This window comes from Aquarana catesbeiana, linkage group LG13 (assembly GCF_042186555.1).
Source record: "Aquarana catesbeiana isolate 2022-GZ linkage group LG13, ASM4218655v1, whole genome shotgun sequence".
NCBI lineage: Eukaryota > Metazoa > Chordata > Amphibia > Anura > Ranidae > Aquarana > Aquarana catesbeiana.
In genome coordinates this window covers 238570226-238591744 of record NC_133336.1, presented here as the reverse complement: position 1 = coordinate 238591744, position 21519 = coordinate 238570226, and the positions used below count along the sequence as shown (strand labels likewise).

Here is a 21519-nt window from a genome sequence, read left to right as displayed (position 1 = left end):
TGTCTGTCCTCAATAAATCTTTACTGTCTACACTTAGAGGCGCGTCTCTCCCTCTTTCTTCTCAGCTTGTGTTGGAATCTGCTTCAGGCCTGTTTAGAGGCTGCCATTTGTGAATGAACACTCTTTCCCTCACTACCTCGGATGGTTTATACCTCTGTTTGTCGTTTTACTCATAATCTTTGTACTTCTGTTGTGGACTTTGTTGTATTCAGTAGTATCTGTTTTTTATCATCCTTGGTTTTATTTGTGCATATAGTGCTATAGAAGGTGTTAAATTATGAGACAACTAGCTTGTGCCTTCCATTTCTATTGTCAAGGTCAGAGGTTAGCAACATGCAGACAGTGAGGTACAAAATCGATAGGCAAAATCTTCATCAAGAGGTAACACAGGTAGGCAGAAGACATAAGTAGGCTGAGGTGGACCAGAGGCAGGTCAGACGAAAGCTGGGTCAATAGCCAGAGTCAAGCAGGATTCAGGATCAGGGGCAACAATGCAAACTGAAAGACCATGCAGCAATGTTCCCATGCAAGCCTCAGGTTTAAAAAATTCCACTAGGTGCCACATGCATGCCGTTGTGCGCAGCAGCCTTGCACACTTGTTTTGGCTTCCACGGCCAAAAACATCTACACGTTGTGACAAGAAGTTTCTGACAGTGGAACACATTGTAATAGCTAGAAACAAGACGTCATAGGTTATAGGAAGCCTATTCAAATTTGTGGATTGATTGTTTTAGTGGAACTGGGGTGATCCAATCTGCTCATAGACTTGAATAAACTGGAGAGAGTGATGCTATTTAGTAAAGGTGGCAATCAAGACAAATCTTCATGTGTATATTTAAGGAAAGATTCTTAGTGGGCTTTTTCACTGATTCAGCTAGTTTGTAAACGAATGGGTTCATGACTACAATGGAAACATTGTACATTATTTCTCTTTCAGGAGAAGGCAGCTTTGAAACAAATTGCCAATACTTATGAAATGAGTGATGAAGACTGCACAGGGAACAATGAGGCTCTGGTTGATGAGGCACGTCACTTAAACCATCCTTTTGATATAAAACAGATCAACTTAAAAGACATCTATCATGACCAGGAGTGCTACTTCAAAGACAGTGGCCTTTATCTGACTCCCCTCATCATGTACAAGTTCAAGGGAAATAGAGCATAGAAAAACATGGCACTACATCTTAAAGTCTTTATCATTTTGTTGCCCATGTATTGTAATTGTAATGAACAAAAGATTAGTACGATAATTAAAGGAGTACCCAGAAAACAACTTTAGGGCAGCAGTGGTGTCATGGGTAGGGGTCAGGCTTGGAGGCCAGTAGTGGAAAGGCTCACAGGGAAACCAGCATGATAAATACACCAGCAGGTTACCCAAAGTGCAGGGTCTAAGCACTATCCAGTCTTCACCCGAGCTCCTGATGATGGAGATGGGTTTTGTAGTATGCTAGTGCTAGGTCATGGTCCTCAGGATCATCCCACCAGGAGGTGAGCAAGCCAGGGTTCAATCAAGCAGAAGTGTAGTTAGTAAATAAGCCAAGGTTTGAACCAGTGTGTCAGGACCTGGGCTCGAACCTGGAACCTCTTCTGTGTCTGGCTGTCATGTACCTGGTGGGTGAGCCTGATGTGTAGAGGGGGGCCTCTCGTACAGCTCCAGCTCAAGAGCCCCTGATAGTGGGACAGCAGGCTCAGGAGCACGGTGAGGTAAGAGTGCCTATGATCAGTCCAGAAGTCTGTATCAGCAGTAGCCAGGAATTCGCAGCAGGAAGCCGGAACACAGCAGGTAGCAGGCAGGTGGCAGATGGCTGGCGGACTTGGCAGGAGATAGGCAGAGATGCACCACTGGAAGCAGGAGCTTGAAGCAGGCTGGACAGCCAGAAGCAGGGTAAGACAAGCCGGGTAGTCAGCAGACAGGCAGATCAGGCAGAAGCAGCAGGCAGAAACGTAGTCGGGTCACAGGCAGGTCTAGGCAACAGATGGGCAAATCAGGCATAGGCAGCAAGCAGAGGCGTAGTCGGGTCACAAGCAGGTTCGGCAACAGGTACTAGGTAACAGGAACTGGATACAGAGAATAGTCTGTGGGAAGCCAAAGGATCAGGGCAGAAAGCAGGCAGCGGTAGTCAGGAACAAGCCGGAATCGGTAGCAGAAGTCAAACAGACAGGAATCAGGATTCAGGTAATGCTGTAGACCAAGCAGCAACCAGCCAGTGTTGAAGCTCCGTTTAAATAGACCGACTGGCACATGCGCGTCTGCAGAACCGCCCGTGGTCGTTCTGAACATTCTTGTTGGCGCCTGCACACAGGTATGCACCTGGAAACAACAGCTGTACTCTGCAGATGTCTTCCCTGACACTGGCATTAATTCTTCTCGTTGCGCTATATGGGATGCTGGATAGCTCTGACAGCTATTGTGCAATCCTGCCTGATCCATTGGACAATTCTGCCTGATCCATTGGACAACCCTGACTTGTGTCTTGATTGCTGTTGGACCTTGAATCCTTGCTCCTTCCATGAACTTCCTATATAAGCCTTGCCTCTGCACCTCCTGTCGCCAGATTATTGTGGTCTGATCCTGCACACTACTTGAGCTACTGCTATTGGTGTTTGGAAACGACTTTGGCTTGTTACCCCGACTACGAAACTCTCCTCCTGCATCGATCTTGGCTTGTGACCTCCACTTTGAAACTCTCTCCTGCACCAACCTTGGCTTTTGACCTCAACACTGATCATTGGTCTAGCAATTCAGACTTTCCAATCTTTCGCATACCTGAGAACTAAGATTGCCTGATGTTGTTGGTCATTGGTCTCCACTCATTACAGGTATTCTCCTAACACAGTGGTTGCAGGTTGGGATCAAGCAGAAGGGTAGTTGAGGAACAAGCCAAAGGTCGGTAACAAGTGGAGGTGAAGATACAGACAGCAACAGGAACACAAGGAGCAAGATATTGGCTGGGGAAGAGCACAATAATCTGGCAAACAGGAAGTGCAAAGACATTGATTAAACAGGAAGTTCATGGGAGGAGCAAGGAGTTCAAGGTTCAAGAGTAACAAGATAGAAAATAAGGTTGTCCTAGGGATCAGGCATGGAGCTGTCCAGTGGCTTAGTAAGAAGAGTTACGGCCAGATGCAACACAGGTCTTGGGTTCACATCCAGGTCCTGACAAGTGGTCACCTTACCTAAAATCAGGCACCTCAAGTGTGGCCCCTGACATCACTAAAGGGCCACACATAATATTCAGTAAATTTAATGTTACAGAGACTGCAGATATGCAACAGGAGAAGGTCATAGACTATGGGGATGGTCAAGGGCTGGAGATGTTACCTGAGACTGCTAGAGATCACAGCCCCCTTAGAAGTCAAAGCTTTCCTATTTGTGCTCCCTACAGCTTACAGCTGCAGGCTTCAGATATCTCTAAAGTAAAAGCCATCATAACAGCTACTTAGCTACTTGATTGCTTTTACAGGCTGCAGGAGGGGGTGCCCTCCCGCTGCCCTCCGGTACTTCCTCAGCCTTTCCGTGCGATCAGGGAGCTGGAGAAGGAAACCGCCATCTGCAGCAGTTTACCATAGAGCTGACCGCTGACCAGATGGTCCCCGGCCATCTCTATGACCCTCGGGGGCCAGAAGTGGATAAACAAGAGGTGGTGCTGAGTTGGTCTAGAGAGTAGGGTAAACCCACATCCCAATTATGTCTAGGCAAATAAAAAATTGATCCTTTTTACAGGACTTTAAAGGGAAAACCTACTCGGGAGTAATAAGGAGTATAAGAAGTGTAAGTTTGTTGAAATTAAATGAGGTATTTATTGGGGTATAGATCTGGATAGGTCTACAGTACATGGGGTAAATATACACAAGATACAGGATGCGTGGTACAGACAAAAAATGCAATACAATATGCAGAGATCCACAATCATAGAACTCCGGTACATATGGAACACACATAGGGGGAGTACCCAACGTGTTTCGAGATATACTCTTCCTCAGGGGTGTCTGATTGGAATCAGCAAACAAAATGGTATGTCTATAAATTAAAAAGACAATTATCAACCAAATGTAAAGCATTGTATAATCAACATCAGCATACATCAGCATAAAAAGAGAGGTGTGGCTGTTGTGGTACAAGTATGTAATATGCATATGAGATAAAAACAGAAACAACAAACAAACAAAAAAAAAACAATGAGGTACTGACCATATAGTATTGCTTGAGGGGCATGTGTCAAATACTGCATCCATTAAAACCTTTCAAAGGGAGGGGGTTGGAAGGGACATAACACCACTGAATACCGATGCATAGCTCGCTCCTAGTCCACGTCGGGAATGCCATGTGCACCCAGTCCCAGCGGAGTCCGCCAGGGAGGTATTCCCCAACAGAGGGTGTCAAGAGGCCACCAAAGAGTGAAATAGTCCTTGGATGGGCTCCAATCTGCAAAGGATCAAGGGAATAAGGGGAGAGGTGTTAGAACAAGGCAGTATGCATGCCTCAGGGGGGTATATTGGGACCCCTGGTGTTGTGCACACCATATGTGTACATGATTGTGGACTATGATAGTGAAGGAACAGAGTAGGACAGGTACCTGGGTTAGGCCGTCGGAGCTGTGCTGGAAAATTCTTGTCCGGTATGCGGAAAGGGCCGGCACAGATAAACATATGCAGTGATCCTAGGTGGCAGGATCTGGCACCCCAGCCAGGTGGCTCCCAGTATAGGGGAGGTCCCTGGTGCAACAAGGGGTGAGTGGTTGAGACAAGTGCCGGCAGGAAATCTATTCAGGGGCACTAGGTGATAAGTGCTTAGCCAGGGGTCCAGACCTGGGGAGGCTTGGAGGGTCCAGCCTGAAAGACAGTGTAGGCCGGTGGCTAGATGTCTGCACAGGGGCAACACAGGGCCACACATGTGGCTGAATTACCTGGGTCAGGTCCTGGTGTCGAGGCGGTGTGGTGGAGACTGGCGTGCAGGGACGAGAGACGCCTGAGGGATGTGAGGCGAGCACTGTCCCTCGGGGGCCAGAAGTGACGTCACTTTCGGCAATGGCAGATGTAAACACTGCTGTTTTTTTTTTTTTGCTGGCAAGCCTGAGGTCGTTTTCTTTTTTTTTTTTTTTATCTCAGGCTTTCCAGCATAGAGGAGAGATCTGGGAACTTATAGACCCCCAGATCTCTCCATAAAGAGGACCTGTCATGCCCTATTCCTATTACAAGAGATGTTTACATTCCATGTAATAGGAATAAAAGCGATCATAAAAAATAAAGGGAAAGTGTAAAAATAAAAAATAATAATAAAATAACAGAAGCAGAAGCGACCGCATACAGGGGCAGCGCCTGCATAAACGGCATTTAAACCACACATGGGAGGTATTACCACGAACGAGCAATAATTCTAGCTCAAGACTTCCTCTGTAACTGTAATCGGGTAACCTGTAAAAAAAATGTAACCACTTAAGGACCGAGCCTCTTTCTGAGATTTGTTGTTTACAAGTTAAAAACTGTTTTGTTTTTTTTTTGCTAGAAAATTACTTAGAACCCCCAAACATTATACATTTTTTTTTTCGAACACCCTAGAGAATAAAATGGCGGTCGTTACAATACTTTCTGTCACACCGTATTTGCGCAGCGGTCTTATAAGCACACTTTTTTTTGGAAAAAATACACTTTTTTGTAAGACAACAGTAAAGTTAGCCCAATTTTTTTTATATTGTGAAAGATAATGTTACGCCGAGTAAATTGATACTGAACATGTCATGCTTCAAAATTGCACCCACTCGCGGAATGGCGACAAACTTTTACCCTTAAAAATCTCCATAGGCGACGTTTAAAAAATGCTACAGGTTGCATATCTTAAACGATTCGCCACCAACCGCCACAGTTATACTGCGTCAGGTTGGCTCCCCTGCGCGAGCCGTTGTAGCTATACGTCGGCTCGTGGGGTCGGGAAAGCAGGCGCGGCCACGCCGCAGGAGGCATACGCGTGTGCCCCCTGCACAGCAGGAGTGCCGGTGCTCGTGGCCGACAGTCGCAATGACCGCCGTCCATGAGCGATCGTGAGCAGGAGAGACAGAACAGGGACGAGTATGTGTAAACACACACTTCCCTGTTCTGACAGGAGTGACAGATCGGGTGTTCCTATTAGATAGGAACCACGATCCATCACTTCCTCCAGTCAGTCCCCTCCCCTTCAGTTAGAATCACCTCCCAGGGAACACAGTTAACCCCTTGAGCGCCCCCTAGTGTTAACCCCTTCACTGCCAGTGACATTTTTACAGTATTTAATGCAATTTTATAGCACTGATCGCTGTATTAATGCCAATGGTCCCAAAAATGGGTCAAAATTGTCCGATGTGTCCGCCATAATGTTGCAGTCACAATAAAAATCGCAGATCGCTGCCATTACTAGTAAAAAAAATAATAATAATAAAGATGCTATAAATCTATCCCCTATTTTGTAGACGCTATAACTTTTGCGCAAACCAATCAATATACGCTTTTTACCAAAAATATGTAGAAGAATACATATCGGCCTAAACTGAGGAAAAAAATAGTTTTTTTTATATATTTTCATCCCCAAACTATTCCCACAACGTTGGGAGCATGAAATTGTCCAAAATGTCTTGGTATGCTGGCACCTTAAGAGTTCCCTTCACGGGAACTAAGGGGCCAAGCCCAACCCCTGAAAAACAACCCCAACACCATAATCCCCCCTCCACCAAATGATTTGGACCAGTGCACAAAGCAAGGTCCATAAAGACATGCATGAGCGAGTTTGGGGTGGAGGAACTTGACTGGCCTGACATCAACCTGATAGAACATCTTTGGAATGAATTAGAGCAGAGACTGCGAGCCAGGGCTTCTCATCCAACATCAATGACTGACCTTACAAATGCGCTTCTGGAAAAATGGTCAAACATTCCCATAGACACACTCCTAAATCTTGTGGACAGCCTTCCTAGAAGAGTTGAAGCTGTTATAGCTGCAAAGGGTGGGCCAACTCAATATTGAACCCTATGGACTAGGACTGGGATTCCATTAAAGTTCATGTGTGTATAAAGGCAGGTGTCCCAATACTCTTGGTAATATAGTGTATCACACCTTTAGACCTCTTTCACATGGAGACGCTTTACAGGCACTATAGTGCTAAAAATAGCACCTGCAAAGCGCCTGTAAAGCGCCCCTCCTGTCACTCCAAGGTGAAAGCCCGAGGGCATTCACCTTGGAGCGGTGCACTGGCAGGACATCAAAAAAAGTCCTTCAAGCCACATCTTTGAGGCGCTTTAGGAGCGGTGTATACACCACTCCTAAAGCGCCCCTGCCCATTGAAATCAATGGGCAGTGCCGGCAAAGCGCCGCGGCGCTTTGCGGTCACTTTTAACCCTTTTTCAGCCACTAGCGGGGGTTAAAAAGCACCCCGCTAGCAGCCGAAAAGCGCCGCAAAAATGACGGTAAAGCGCCGCTAAAAATAGCACATTACCGCCGACGCCCTCAATGCCCCAGAGTGAAAGGGCTCTTATAAAAGAAAGTGGGAAAGGGTTGGAAATTATTATACAGGATTTATATAGTGCCAACAGTTTGCGCAGCGCTTTACAACTTGAGGGCAGACAGTACAATTACAATACAATTCAATACAGGAGGGATCAGAGGGCCCTGCTCATTAGAGCTTACAATCTAGAAGGAAGGGTCAAGTGGAAACAAAAGGTAATAACTGTGGGGGATGAGCTGATGGAGAAAATGAAAATATAGTTGTTAGGAGTGGGGAGCTAGAGAGCAGGAGGTCTTGAGAGGAACGAAGAGAACGAGTAGGTTGGTATTTAGAGACTAGGCTAGTGATGTAGCTGGGGGCTAAGTTGTGGATGGCTTTGTAAGTAGTTAGTATTTTGAATGTAATTTGTTGGGTGAGTGGAAGCCAATGGAGGGATTGACAGAGAGGGGTAGCAGAGACAGAGCGATTGGTAAGGTGGATGAGTCTGGCAGCAGCATTCATGATGGATTGAAGAAGTGATAAACTATGAAGAGGTAATCCAATGAGAAGAGAGTTGCAGTAGTCAAGACAAGAGATGATCAGCGAGTGAATTAAGAGCTTTGTTGTGTCATTGGTTAGAAAGGGGCGTATTTTGGAAATGTTGCAGAGGTTGAGGCTGTAAGATTTGGACAGTGATTGGACGTGGTGCTTAAAGGAGAGTTCAGAGTCAAGGACAACACCTAGAACCTTGGCGTGTGGGGATGGACTTATAGTTGTGCCATCAATTTTGACAGAGAGATCAGGGGAAGGGGCACATGGGGAAGGAAAAATAATAAGTTTGGTTTTGGATAGATTGAGTTTGAGGAAGTGGTGTGACATCCAGACTGATATATCTGATAGTAAATTAGTGATACGTGAGGAGACAGAGGGAGTGAGCTGAGGTGTAGAGAAATAGATTTGGGTGTCATCAGCGTAGAAGAGGTATTGGAAGCCAAGGGAGGCTATCAGCTGACCCAGGAAGGAGGTATAGATTGAAACTCTTTGGCAGCGGCGCTACACGGGTGCTTTTTACCCCTTTTTAACCCCTTCTAGGGGGTTAAAAGCACCCTGCTCCTGCCCAAATAGCGGCACCAAAGCGCCACTATAATATCGCTTAAGCACTGCTAAAACTATCGGCGCTTTATCGTTACCGCCCCCACCAACCCAGTGTGGAAGGGCTCTTAGAGCAGTGAGTTCTCCCCCATCTCTGCACACAGCTTCACCCAAGGCTTCAATTAGAGACAGGGCATCTGAAAGAAAACAACCTCTGCTGAAGTGTTTTTTTTTTTTTTACTAACCCACAGTGCTCTGGGAATTCTTTAAAAAAGCAGATAGAAATCAATTTAAACATGTATAAATGTAAAAATAAATAAAATGAACCCAAATCCATTATAGTTTCTTCCTTTAAAGCCAAACTCCAGGATCCAAGTAATGCAGCCACCAGGTGTTAGGACTGGTAAACTGCAATGTATTTTTCTTCTTGGGTCTAGATACATTTTAACAAAGTACATTTTCTTTTAGAATGCTGGATCGGAAACTACAAATGTTAAGCAGCCTATGAAGGGAACTGCAGGAATGAGCAAGAATCCTCAAGTAAGTCAAGTGATAACAATGTGATCTTATGACTCTCTCTCTATACAGTGTATATATAATATATATATATATATATACTCTGTGTGTATATATTATATGTATATACTGTGTGTATATATATTATATATACAGTATATACTGTGTATATATATTATATATACAGTATCTCACAAAAGTGAGTACACCCCTCACAATTTTGTAAATATTTTATTCTATCTTTTCATGTGACAACACTGAAGAAATGACACTTGTCTACAATGTAAAGTAGTGAGTGTACAGCTTGTATAACAGTGTAAATGTGCTGTCCCCTCAAAATAACTCAACACACACCCATTATTGTCTAAACCGCTGGCAACAAAAGTGAGTACACCCCTAATAGAAAATGTCCAAATTGGGCCCCATTAGCCATTTTCTCTCCCTGGTGTCATGTGACTTGTTAGTGTTACAAGGTCTCAGGTGTGAATGGGGAGCAGGTGTGTTTAATTTGGTGTTATCGCTCTCACTCTCATACTGGTCACTGGAAGTTTAACAAGAATTATTGCTCTACATAAAGATGGCCTAAGCTATAAGAAGATTGCCAAGACCCTGAAATTGGTCAAGACCATACAGTGGTTTAACGGGACAGGCTCCACTCAGAACAGGCCTCGCCATGGTCGACCAAAGCAGTTGAGTGCAGGTGCTCAGCATCATATCCAGAGGTTTTCATTGGGAAATAGAAGTATGAGTGCTGCCAGCATTGCTGCAGAGGTTGAAGGGGTGAAGGGTCATCCTGTCAGTGCTCAGACCATACGACACACACTACATCAAATTGGTCTGCATGTCTGTCACCCCAGAAGTAAGCCTCTTCTAAAGATGATTCACAAGAAAGCCCGCAAACTGTTTGCTAAAGACAAGCAGATTAAGAAAATGGATTACTGGAACCATGTCCTGTGGTCTGATGAGCCCAAGATAAACTTATTTGGTTCAGATGTTGTCAAGCGTGTGTGGTGGCAATCAGGTGAGGAGTATAAAGAAAAGTGTGTCTTGCATACAGTAAAGTATGGTGGTGGGAGTGTCATGGTCTGGGGCTGCATGAGTGCTGCCGGCACTGGGGAGCTACAGATCATGAATGCCAACATGTACTGTGACATAATGAAGCAGAGCATGATCCCCCCCCTTCGGACACTGGGCTGCAGGGCAGTATTCTAACATGATAATGACTCCAAACACACCTCCAAGATGACCACTGCCTTGCTAAAGAAGCTGAGGGTAAAGGTGATGGACTGGCCAAGCATGTCTCCAGACCTAAACCATATTGAGTATCTGTGGGGCATCCTCAAATGGAAGGTGGAGGAGCGCAAGGTCTCTAACATCCACCAGCTCCGTGATGTCATCATGGAGGAGTGGGGAGTGTCCAAGAGGGTTAAGTGCTGGAAAATAATGGTGGCCACACAAAATATTGAAACTTTAGGCCCAATTTGTACATTATCACTTAGGGGTGTACTCACTTTTGTTGCCAGTGGTTTAGACATTAATGGCTGCGCGTTGATTTATTTTGAGAAGACAGCAAATTTACACTGTTATACAAGCTGTACACTCACTACTTTACATTGTAGCAAAGTGTAATTTATTCAGTGCTGCCACATGAAAAGATATAATACAATTATTACAAAAATGTGAGGGGTGTACTCATTTTTGTGAGATACTGTGTGTATATATATATATATATATATATACACACACACACACACACACACACACACACACACACACACTTTTTTTTACATACAGAGACACACATATACACAGCCGAACTGTGTTCTTAGCCCCATTGTAGCCCCTTGATTCTTTGACAAATTATTGCTCAAACCCTGAAAAAGAGGGAGGCATTTTCCCAAAAAGTGTTGGTTGCCTCCAATGTTCTTCACTCCAGTGTAGCCCTAATCCAGGCTTTTTAGGAAACTCCTTGATTTTTTCACAAACCATTGTTCAAGCCCTGAAGAAGGGGAAGGCCTTTTCCTGAAACATGTTGTCTACATCTGAAGTTCTTGATCAATAAATGTTTTAAACAAATTTCCAATAAACATTTGTACTAAGAGCTCCCAACCACACATCCAGGCAATGATCATCTCAGACAGTTAGAAGGTTCTTAGCCCCATTGTAGCCCTAATCCAGGCTCTTTAGGAAGCCCCTTGATTCTTTCACAAACCATTGCTGAAGCCCTGAAGAAGAGGAAAGCATTTTCCCAAAATGTGTTGGCTACCTCCAATGTTCTTTGCCCCACTGTAGCCCTAATCCAGGATTTTTGGCAACTCCTTGATTCCTTCACAAAGCATTGTTCAAGCATTGAAGAAGGGTGAGTCCTTTTCCCAAAACGTGTTTGCTACACCTGATCTTCTTCATCAATAAATGTTTTAAACAAATTTTCAATGATTGTTTGTACTAGGTGCTTTTAATTACACATCCAGGTAATGATCATCTCAGAAAGTTGGATGGTTCTTAGCCCCATTGTAGTCCTACTCCAGTCTTTTTAGGAAACTCCTTGATTCTTTCACAAAACATTGTTCAAGCCCTGAAGGGACTATCCTTTTCCCTAAACATGTTAGCTACATCTCATGTTCTTGATCAATATTTGTTTTAAACAAATCATCAATGAATATTTATACTAAGTGCTCCTAACCACACATCCTGGTAATGATAATCTCAGAAAGTTGGAAGGTTCCTAGCTCCATTGTAGCCCCTAATCCAGGCCTTTTAGGAAACCCCTTGATTCATTCACAAACCACTGTTCAAGCCCTGAAGGAGAGGGAGGCATTTTGTAAAAAGTGTTGGCTACCTCCAATGTTTTTAGTGACTTCGCCCCAGTGTAGCCTTAAGCCAGGCTTTTTAGAAAAAGCCTTGATTCTTTCACAAGTCATTGTTCAAGCCCTGAAGAAGAGGGAGGTCTTTTCTAACATGTGTTGGCTACATCTGATGTTCTTGATCAATATATATATATTTTTTTATTTACAATGAACATTTGTACTAAGTGCTCCTAACAACACATTCAGATAATGATCACCTCTGAAAATTGAAAGGTTCTTAGCCCCATTGTAGACCTACTCCAGGATTTTTAGAAAACTCCTTGATTCTTTCACAAATCATTGTTCAAGCGCTGAAGAAGGGGGAAACCTTTTCCTGAAACATGTTGGCTACATCTGATGTTCTTGATTACTAACATTTTAAACAAATTTCCAATGAACATTTGTACTAAGCGCTCCTAACCAAGCATTCTGGTAATTATCAAGTTACAAAGTTGGAAGGTTCTTAGTTTCATTGTAGCCCTATTCCAGGCTTTTTAGGATACTTTTTGATTCTTTCACAAACCATTGTTCAAGCAATAAAGAAAGGAGAGGCCTTTTCCCGAAACGTGTTGGCTCCATCTGATGTTCTTGATAATTCCAATTTTAAACAAATTTCTAAAAATCATATGTACTAGGTACTCCTAACCACACATCTGGGTAATGATCATCTTCGAAAGTTGGAAGGCATGGCTATCTTGTTGCTGGTATCAACAGGATCTCTAGAATACTCACTTTCTCCTTTAATGTTGCTCCCTTGCTGGCTTAGATGCTGTAGAATCTTGCTCATCAGTGAAGGAGTAATGGTGGGGCAACACCTCGCTGGTTTGACCAACGAGGGAGAGAACATCAAGAGTGTAACAGCTTTTATGGTGGCCTAACCATTTGACCTTCTCTCTATATTGAAAATAAACAGACAAAATACATGTTTTCTGTTTCAGACAACGGAACTACAAGAATCCCAATCCAACGAAACCACCGACAAAACCGTATACAGCACAGTTCAACATGTGAAGGCAAGTGAATCTGAAACAGAAAAACTTAATAGATGAAAATTAAATGCTGTTTGTCAGGTCATGGAGCACTGAAAAATTAAACCCAACAACAAAAAGCTTACCAGACCTTACATGTGGTGGCTGCATTAGTTTTCTTTTTGCAGTTTTTTTTATCGCCTGGTGATGGTGCCAGTAGCACACTTCCTGTCCTAGGAAAACAGCAGTCTCATGCTGTACTGTATCTATGGAGGAGCAATGTTGTCACCCTAGGAAAGGACTAAGGAACATCTCCCTTTCTCCTCATGCCCAAACCATATAGGGGAGGTGTAATGTAGTCCACAGTGCTAGAAAGGATGTTCTAAGCCCCATTGTAGCCTTAATCTGGGCTTTTCTTTTAGGAAACTACTTTATTCTTTCACAAACCATTGTTCAAGCCCCGAAGAAGAGGGAGACTTTTTTCCGAAACATGTTGGCTACATCTGATGTTCAATGATCAATAAACATTCAAAAAAACTTCCAATAAACATCTGTACTTGGGCAGGGGTGTCAAACTCAATGCCATCGCGGGCTGCATCAGCATTATGGTTGCGTCAAGGGGCAGGTTGTATTTGTAAGAATAGATGTCCAAAACACTCCACCCCATAAACATTAGATATCAAGAGCCCCCCCACCATCAGAAGGCAAAAGTCCCCCACCCTCTCTTACATCACAGTGCACTCCCTTTCCTTGTGCTGCTGCCAGGAAGAAGCTGTGGTGGAGCTGAGAGACAAAACCAAAGAAAATTCCCAACTCAACTCGCCAACCAATCTGCTACCAACCAAATTAACCTGTCTAACAGTTTGCATTAAAAACAAGGGTTTAGTTAGCACACATTTGCAAATACATGCGTAAGCTGCAGAGCCGCTCCATAGCACCCCGATATTTCTGCATTCCTAACCCTTGTAAACTTAGGAGAGCCTCCACAATGGAAGCACATGCATTCTAATGGATAGATGGAGGGCAGGTGAGCCAGAGGTAGCCCACCCCTCCTTAAAGGCGCAGGGGCACACTGGACACCCAGCATATAGCACAATGGCAGCAAAGGTGGCCAGTGTTTCCACTCACCAGTATAACATTAGTAACAAATAAATGGCCTCTGCCCCCAACTATAACTGGCCTTCACAGCAAGGAGCACATGGAAGGGCAATGCATGCAAAACAAAACCAAAGAAAATTCCCAGCTCAACTTGCCAACCAGTCTGCTGCTACCAACTGAAGCAGAAAGTGCAGGAGGAGTCTGGAGGAGGACCTGAAGAGGACTGGAGTCAGCTGCCAGAATCTACTGAATTCTGAGCAGTGGGGTGCTGTAGCTGCATAGGAGGAGTTCTGTCCTCCTCTCTGGTGCTGGCTGCTGAGACGGGGAGGGGGGGAGGGCAGAGACAAGCCTCTTCACAGCTGTATGGAGAAGTGCAGGATCTGGATCCTCCTCTCTGCTGCCAACTGGCAAAACAAGCTAGGGGTGTAGGCGAAGGGGGCACAGCTGCAGAAGAGGTGCTAGGGCCACATGAAATGGTCTGGATTTGGCCCGCAGGCCTTGTGTTTGACACATGTGTACTAAGTGCTCCTAGCCACACATCCACGTAATGATCCTCTCAATGTTGGAAGGTATGGCTAATCTGTTGCTGGTATCAACAGTATCGTGAAAGAGAGCACTCACTCGTTCCTTCAATGTCACTCTCTCGCTAGTGAAATATGCTGCAGAATCTTGCTCACCACCAAAGATTCAGTGAAGGGGAAATGCCTCGCTAGTTTGGACAAAGAGGGAGGGAACATTAAAGCGGAAGTAAACCCATCCATAAAACAGTTTAATTTCCGGCACATGCCAGAAATGTAACACTTCCATTGGTTGTGCTCTCAACCGAACTGTCAAACCATCTAATAGCTGATGTCATAATTGATCACATGTGCTGCATCATGGCAGTTGTAGATTAAACAGAGGCAAAGATGGCAGCTTCCCTGGTTGAAAATGATAGGAGGGTTTACTTACACTTTAAGAACGTGACAGCTTTCATGGTGACCTAACCATTTGATCTACTCTCTGTATGGAAAATAAATGAGAAAATAAATGTTTTTCTGTTTCACGTAAAGGAACCACAAGAATCCCAATCCAATTTTACCACCAGCAACACCGTATACAGCACAGTTCAACTGAAGGCAAGTTAAACTTAAACAGAAAAAAAGAGATTAAAATAAAATGTTGTTTGCTAAGGTTATGAAAAATTAAACCCAACAACAAAAATGTAATCTATTGCAGTATACCAGGCCTTAGGTGTGTTGGCTACGTTAGTTTCCTTTTTACAGTTTTTATTTCTCACCTGGTGACGGTGCCAGTAACACACTTACCATCCTAGGGTGAAAATGTTCACTTCCTCTACTGTAACTATGGAGAAGCAATAAGCAAATGTTGTAAACCTAGGAAAGGACTAAAGAACACCCCCTTTCTCCTCAATCCCCATAGAAAGGAGGTGTTCTGTCGTCCACAGAGATAACAGGGAACAATGTAACTGATAAGAGTGCAGCACAGGCAGAGTCTTTTGTAAGGTTTATCTGCCGGCTATGTTGGGGCCCTTTAAAGGCAGGATCAACAGGTATTTTTGCACTTGTCAAGATACAGTATAACCAAATACTTCCAATGGTATATTTAACAAACCAAAAAGAAACAAAAAAAAAACAGAGGTTCAGTGTTTTGGGTTTACAAACACTTTAGGTGATACTGGCTGTAACTACAAGTTGCACAAAGATTGACAATGGCCCCACTGAGTGCCCTACCATAATGGTTCCCCAGACTTCTCCTATCCCCCTGATTTCCCCAGCTGATTGTTCACTTTACATTTACGCAGAACAGTGCAGAAATTTCCCCTTTCACATCCCTTCTCTCTTCTGTTTTTTTTGCTGTATAGGCTTCTAGTAAGAATTGAAACTTATTTTTATTTCAAAATGAGCAGCTAAAAAAAAACATATAAGGTTATTGTAGAAGATATGACGGGTCCTCGCCAAGAAGTTTGGTGATGAGTTAAAGCAGAACTAAACCCATTGATTTAACAGTTTAAAAAAACAGTTACCGGTACATACCCGGCACGCGCTGGGAATGTAATTGCGTATGGGAATTGTAAGAGGAAGGAGTAGAGCGTTTATAGGTTCTTTTTGGTAGGAGATAATGAAGGGGGTCAAGGGGATACAGGGATGAGGCCAAACTCCTGGGGGGGGGGGGCTACCATGCCATATCCAATGGCATCTCTATTACCATCTCCTTGGGCAAGCTAAATTGTTTCTCTTATAGGAGGGGGGACATACTGTGTAAGCGGATTGTAATTGTAAGTGTTAGATGTAGAGCGTTTTTGAGGTTTTTTTGATAGCAGATAATAAAGTAGGTCAAGGGGACACAGGGGTGAGGCCAAGCTATATCAATCTTAACCAAGGGGTACCAACCAATGTACATGATTATATGCCAACTCAACACCCCTTTATTACCTATACTCATAAAAAAAAATGTTTACCCATCAGTAGGGCCCAAATACAACAACAGGACACATGTTTGCCACCAACGGGTATAGTGCCTGTGTCTTCTCCTTTTGCTACGTCCTGGTCATTATAAACATATTGGTTGTGAGCAGAGCAGACAGACAGTTCCTGCCGCAGAAGCTGTGGATTTTGGTTTAGAACTATTTAGCAATGACAGTCTAGGGGTGATAAGCCACCTACACAGCAGCTAATATTCTAATCTATTCATACAGTGCCTTGAAAAAGTATTCATACCCCTTGACATTTTCCACATTTTGTCATGTTACAACCAAAAACGTAAATGTATTTTATTGGGATTTTATGTGATAGACCAACACAAAGTGGCACATAATTGTGAAGTGGAAGGAAAATGATAAATGGTTTTCAACATTTTTTACAAATGAATATGTGAAAAGTGTGGTGTGCATTTGTATTCAGCCCCCTGAGTCAATACTTTGTAGAACCTCCTTTCACTGCAATTACAGCTGCAAGTCTTTTTGGGGATGTCTCTACCAGCTTTGCACATTTAGAGAATGACATTTTTGCCCATTCTTCTTCTGTGAACAGCAATTTTCAAGCCTTGCCACAGATTCTCAAGTGGATTTAGGTCTGGACTGTGATTGGGCCATTCTAACACATGAATATGCTTTAATATAAACCATTCCGTTGTAGCTCTGGCTATATGTTTAGGGTTGTTGTCCTGCTGGAAGGTGAACCTCCGCCCCAGTCTCAAGTCTTTTGCAGAATCTAATGCCCCGTACACACGGTCGGACATTGATCAGACATTCCGACAACAAAATCCATGGATTTTTTTCCGACGGATGTTGGCTCACACTTGTCTTGCATACACACGGTCACACAAAGTTGTCAGAAAATCTGATCGTTCTGAACGCGGTGACGTAAAACAGGTACGTCGGGACTATAAACAGGGCAGTAGCCAATAGCTTTCGTTTCTTAATTTATTCTGAGCATGCGTGGCACTTTGTGCGTCGGATTTGTGTACACACGATCGGAATTTCCGACAGCGGATTTTGTTGTCGGAAAATTTTATAGCCTGCTCTCAAACTTTGTGTGTCGGAAATTTCTATGGAAAATGTGTGATGGAGCTCACACACGGTCGGAATTTCCGACAACAAGGTCCTATCACACATTTTCCATCAGAAAATCCGACCATGTGTACAGGGCATAACAGATTTTCTTCTAAGATTGTCCTGTACAGTATTTGGCTCCATCCATCTTTCCATCAACTCTGACCAGCTTCCCTGTCCCTGCTGCAGAAAAGCATCCCCACCACATGATGCTGCCACCACCATGATGGGGATGATGTGTTCAGGGTGATTTTGCCGTCACACATAGCGTTTTTCTTTTAGGCCAAAAAGTTAAATTTTGGTCTCATCTGACCAGAGCACCTTCTTCCACATGTTTGCTGTGTCCTCCACATGGCTTCTCACAAACTGCAGATGGACTTCTTATGGCTTTCTTTCAACAATGCCTTTCTCTCTAGCCACTCTTCCATAAAGTCCAGATTTGTGGAGAGCACGACTGATAGTTGTCCTGTGGACAGATTCTCCCACCTGAGCTGTGGATCTCTGCAGCTCCTCCAGAGTTACCATGGACCTCTTGACTGATTCTCTGAATAATGTTCTCCTTGCCCGGCCGGTCAGTTTAGGTGGACGGCCATGTCTTGGTAGGTTTGCAGTTGTGCCATACTCTTTATTTTCCGGATGATGGATTGAACAGAGCTCTGTGAGATGTTCAAAGCTTGGGATTTTTTTTTTATAACCTAACCCTGCATTGAACTTCTCCACAACCTTATCCCTGACCTGTCTGGTGTGTTCCTTGGCCTTCATGATGCTGTTTGTTCACTAAGGTTCTCTAACAAACCTCTAAGGGCTTCACACGGCAGCTTTATTTATATTGAGATTAAATTACACACAGGTGGACTTTTTACTATTTGACTATTTACTAATTAGGTGACTTCTGAAGGCAGTTGGTTAGACTAGATTTTAGGTGGGGGTATCAGAGTAAAGGGGGCTGAACAAATGCACTCCACACTTTTCAGATATTTATTTGTAAAAAAATTTGAAAACTATTTATCATTTCCATTCCACTTCACAATTATGTGTCACGTTGTGTTGGTCTATCACATAAAATCCCAATAAAATAATTACTAATTAATTTACGTTTTGGTTGTAACATGACAATATTTGGAAAATTTCAAGGGGTGTGAATACTTTTTCAAGGCACTTAATGCACTTTGGAGTCATTGGGTCACCATGCTTATTTTTGCTGTTAAGAAGAAGTAAACTTGTAAAATGTTGGTGGTTTATGTCATGCGGCCATTGAAGAAACACAACGTGGTGTAATTCATTAGCTAAGATGTCAGTGAAGACTTCAGTAACGTATTTGTGCTGCTTTGTTGGGGGGGAATCTGAACTTTTATACTATCTTTGCACAAGTTCCTTTGTTACTCAAACTGTTGCTGTTGCCAGGAAAACAGTTTCTGCAATTGAAACCCAACTCTCAGCATCTTGTGACTTCAGCAGAAATCATGCTATGTTATATTTTTGTTTTCTTTATTTCTGTTTTTATATTATTTTTTTGGATAAATAAAGTAACACATGACATGGCTTGGAGGTTAAAGGGTCAGTCGTCAGCTCTATCAGCTGAGCTCCGGTTGAGGGCATTCCCTTGATTATGCAATCGGCAAAAATTAACATCTTCCCATTCGTGATGAGGGCAGCTCTACATTTGAACTCCAGATAAAATACATACATGGGTGGCCATTTACTTTCCAAAGAATTTCTGTTTCTGTCCATCCACTCCCATGCTTTTGCACAGCTCTGCCACACAGCACAGCCCTGTCTGGCAGGGGAGGAGACCTAATTTTCCCCTACTGTTCAGTAACTGTCAGAAACCATGAAATCAGGCCGAGACAGAAGTACAGTTAAATCACACTTGTTTAATAATAAAAGTAAAAAGAACAAACGTAGTCAAAACATAGCCAAAGTTCAGTAACCGGAACGGATAGTCAGCCAAGCCAGAAGTCAGGGATCAATGTAGTGGAACAGCAAGCAGGATCTGGAGCCAGAAGGGATGTCAGCAAAACAAGTCTTGAACAGGATTGTTTCTGTGATGTTGACCAAGGCAAAGGCAGAGCTCCTCTGGACTGGATGGCTTAAGTAGGCAGGACTGATGAGCAGGATATCATCAACAGCTGAGTAACTGTAGAGAGAGATGGGAGTTGGCAATTAGGCGACAGCTGAGTGGCCAGCTCAGAGAAGGAAGGGCTGAACCCAGCCCTGACAAGTAACACTTACAAGTCTGTTCCCTCCCCCACCTTATGACTGGACAGTGTAAAGAGAAGCAGCAGAATGATGAGCTCATTTCTTTGTCCTGTTCTCTCCTCCTATCAGCATGATACTTACACTGCAGCACAACTTTTTTTCTCCTGGCGCTGCTTCTCCATTCCCTGGCTGAGCTCAGATGTTCAGGGACTGCAAGATGATATAATTGGATCAAAACCAGGGACACACCCAGTTTGCGTTTAAAAAAAATATGGTTTAGGGTGAGCTTTATTGACCACAGAATTGCATTAATTTCTATCTTTTATATACTGTATCTGTTCAGTCTTATGGACCTGACAGATAAATTCATCCCTTCCCCTTTCGTATCCAAGACTAAAAAAATGATACGTCTACTATCTGCATATGACATACTTTGACTTGCCTTCTCCAAGTTTACTGTTGCGCCCATAGTTATTCTGAAATTTGCCCAACATAGGGCCTTTTGGTGCTTGCCATGCTGTCCTGGAACCCCAGCAGTTAGCAGCGGGAAGCTGATGATCCTATACATTTACCTCAGTCTAGACCCATACCTCTGAAATGTGCATTGCAGGATAAGAGCAACCAAAAAATCCCACCCCACCTTTTAAACATTGCACAGTAACCCTCTCACACAATGTTGGAGCCATCCAAAGTAGAAGGTTGGATATCATACTGTATATGCATGGTCATGAGAGCTTCATAAAGCCAATGGGGATCTTTCAAACCCTGCAGTGGAATCATGTTATGGACATGGCTTTATGGCCTGGGCACATTTTTGTTCTTTCTAGGCCTGTGGTGGCCAATCTGATACCAATTGTTGCTTACCATGCTGGCCTTGAAACCCAGCATTTCACAGCACGGATGACCCTATAATACCTCTGACATTCTCTGTGTATTGCAGCAAAACAAAAAAAAAAAAAAACCATACCACCTAGTTCAAGCAATGGGAATCCTTCAAAAGTTTCACCGAAACCTCCCCACAAAGTGTTGGAGCCACCCAAGGTAGAAAGCTAAATAGCAAATATGCATGGTGGTCACGAGAGTTTCGTAAAGCCACTGTAGATCTTTCAAAACCTTCAGTGGAATCATGTCATGTACAGAGGCAACTATGGATAGCAGAAAGAACCCAACACAGCCAATTATTATATTTATTTATAATCTTTAATTTATTTGTTTTCAAGTTTTTTAGACAGATTACAAAACAAGGTTTGATAACCAGTTTTAGGATTAAATACAACCATATAATGCAAGTTATTCAAAAAACACCCCCTAACATTTCTTGTTTATACAGACTATAACTAAAACCTAACCTAATATCTAAATCCTTAAATTTGGTAGGGTATAAGATCATAACCAAGTTCCAGGGAGGCCCTCTATTTCAAATCCATTGGATCTCCACATCTGAGGGGATAGTAATACGCTCCCCATTACTAACGAGATATCCAGCATGCATAAACTATAATTCTACAGCTCATGTAGGAGGAAATATACTCTTGTCCCTAACCATAACTACCATTAAAACAGATCAGTAATACTAGTAATACCAGTAATACTGTCAGATTGGATGGAGAGCATCTCTGAACAGCAATTTTCATGTCTTGCCACAGATTCTCAGTTGGATTTAGGTCTGGACTGTGACTGGGTCATTCTAACACGTGAATATGCTTTGATGTAAACCATTCCATTGTAGCTCTGGCTGTATGTTTAGGGTGAACCTCCGCCCCAGTCTCAAGTCTTTTGCAGACTCTAATGCACTGT

General features: G+C 43.3%; 1 protein-coding gene across 1 annotated transcript in view; it reads left to right on the top strand.

Moving 5' to 3' along the window:
- LOC141116718 (uncharacterized) overlaps window positions 1-21519 on the top strand; it is a 164129-nt gene that overhangs the window by 130158 nt on the left and 12452 nt on the right. Inside the window, exons 6-9 of the mRNA XM_073609110.1 lie at window positions 938-1024; window positions 9011-9082; window positions 12843-12917; window positions 15023-15088. Coding sequence (XP_073465211.1) covers window positions 938-1024; window positions 9011-9082; window positions 12843-12917; window positions 15023-15088 — 300 coding nt within the window. The remainder of the gene's footprint in view (window positions 1-937; window positions 1025-9010; window positions 9083-12842; window positions 12918-15022; window positions 15089-21519) is intronic.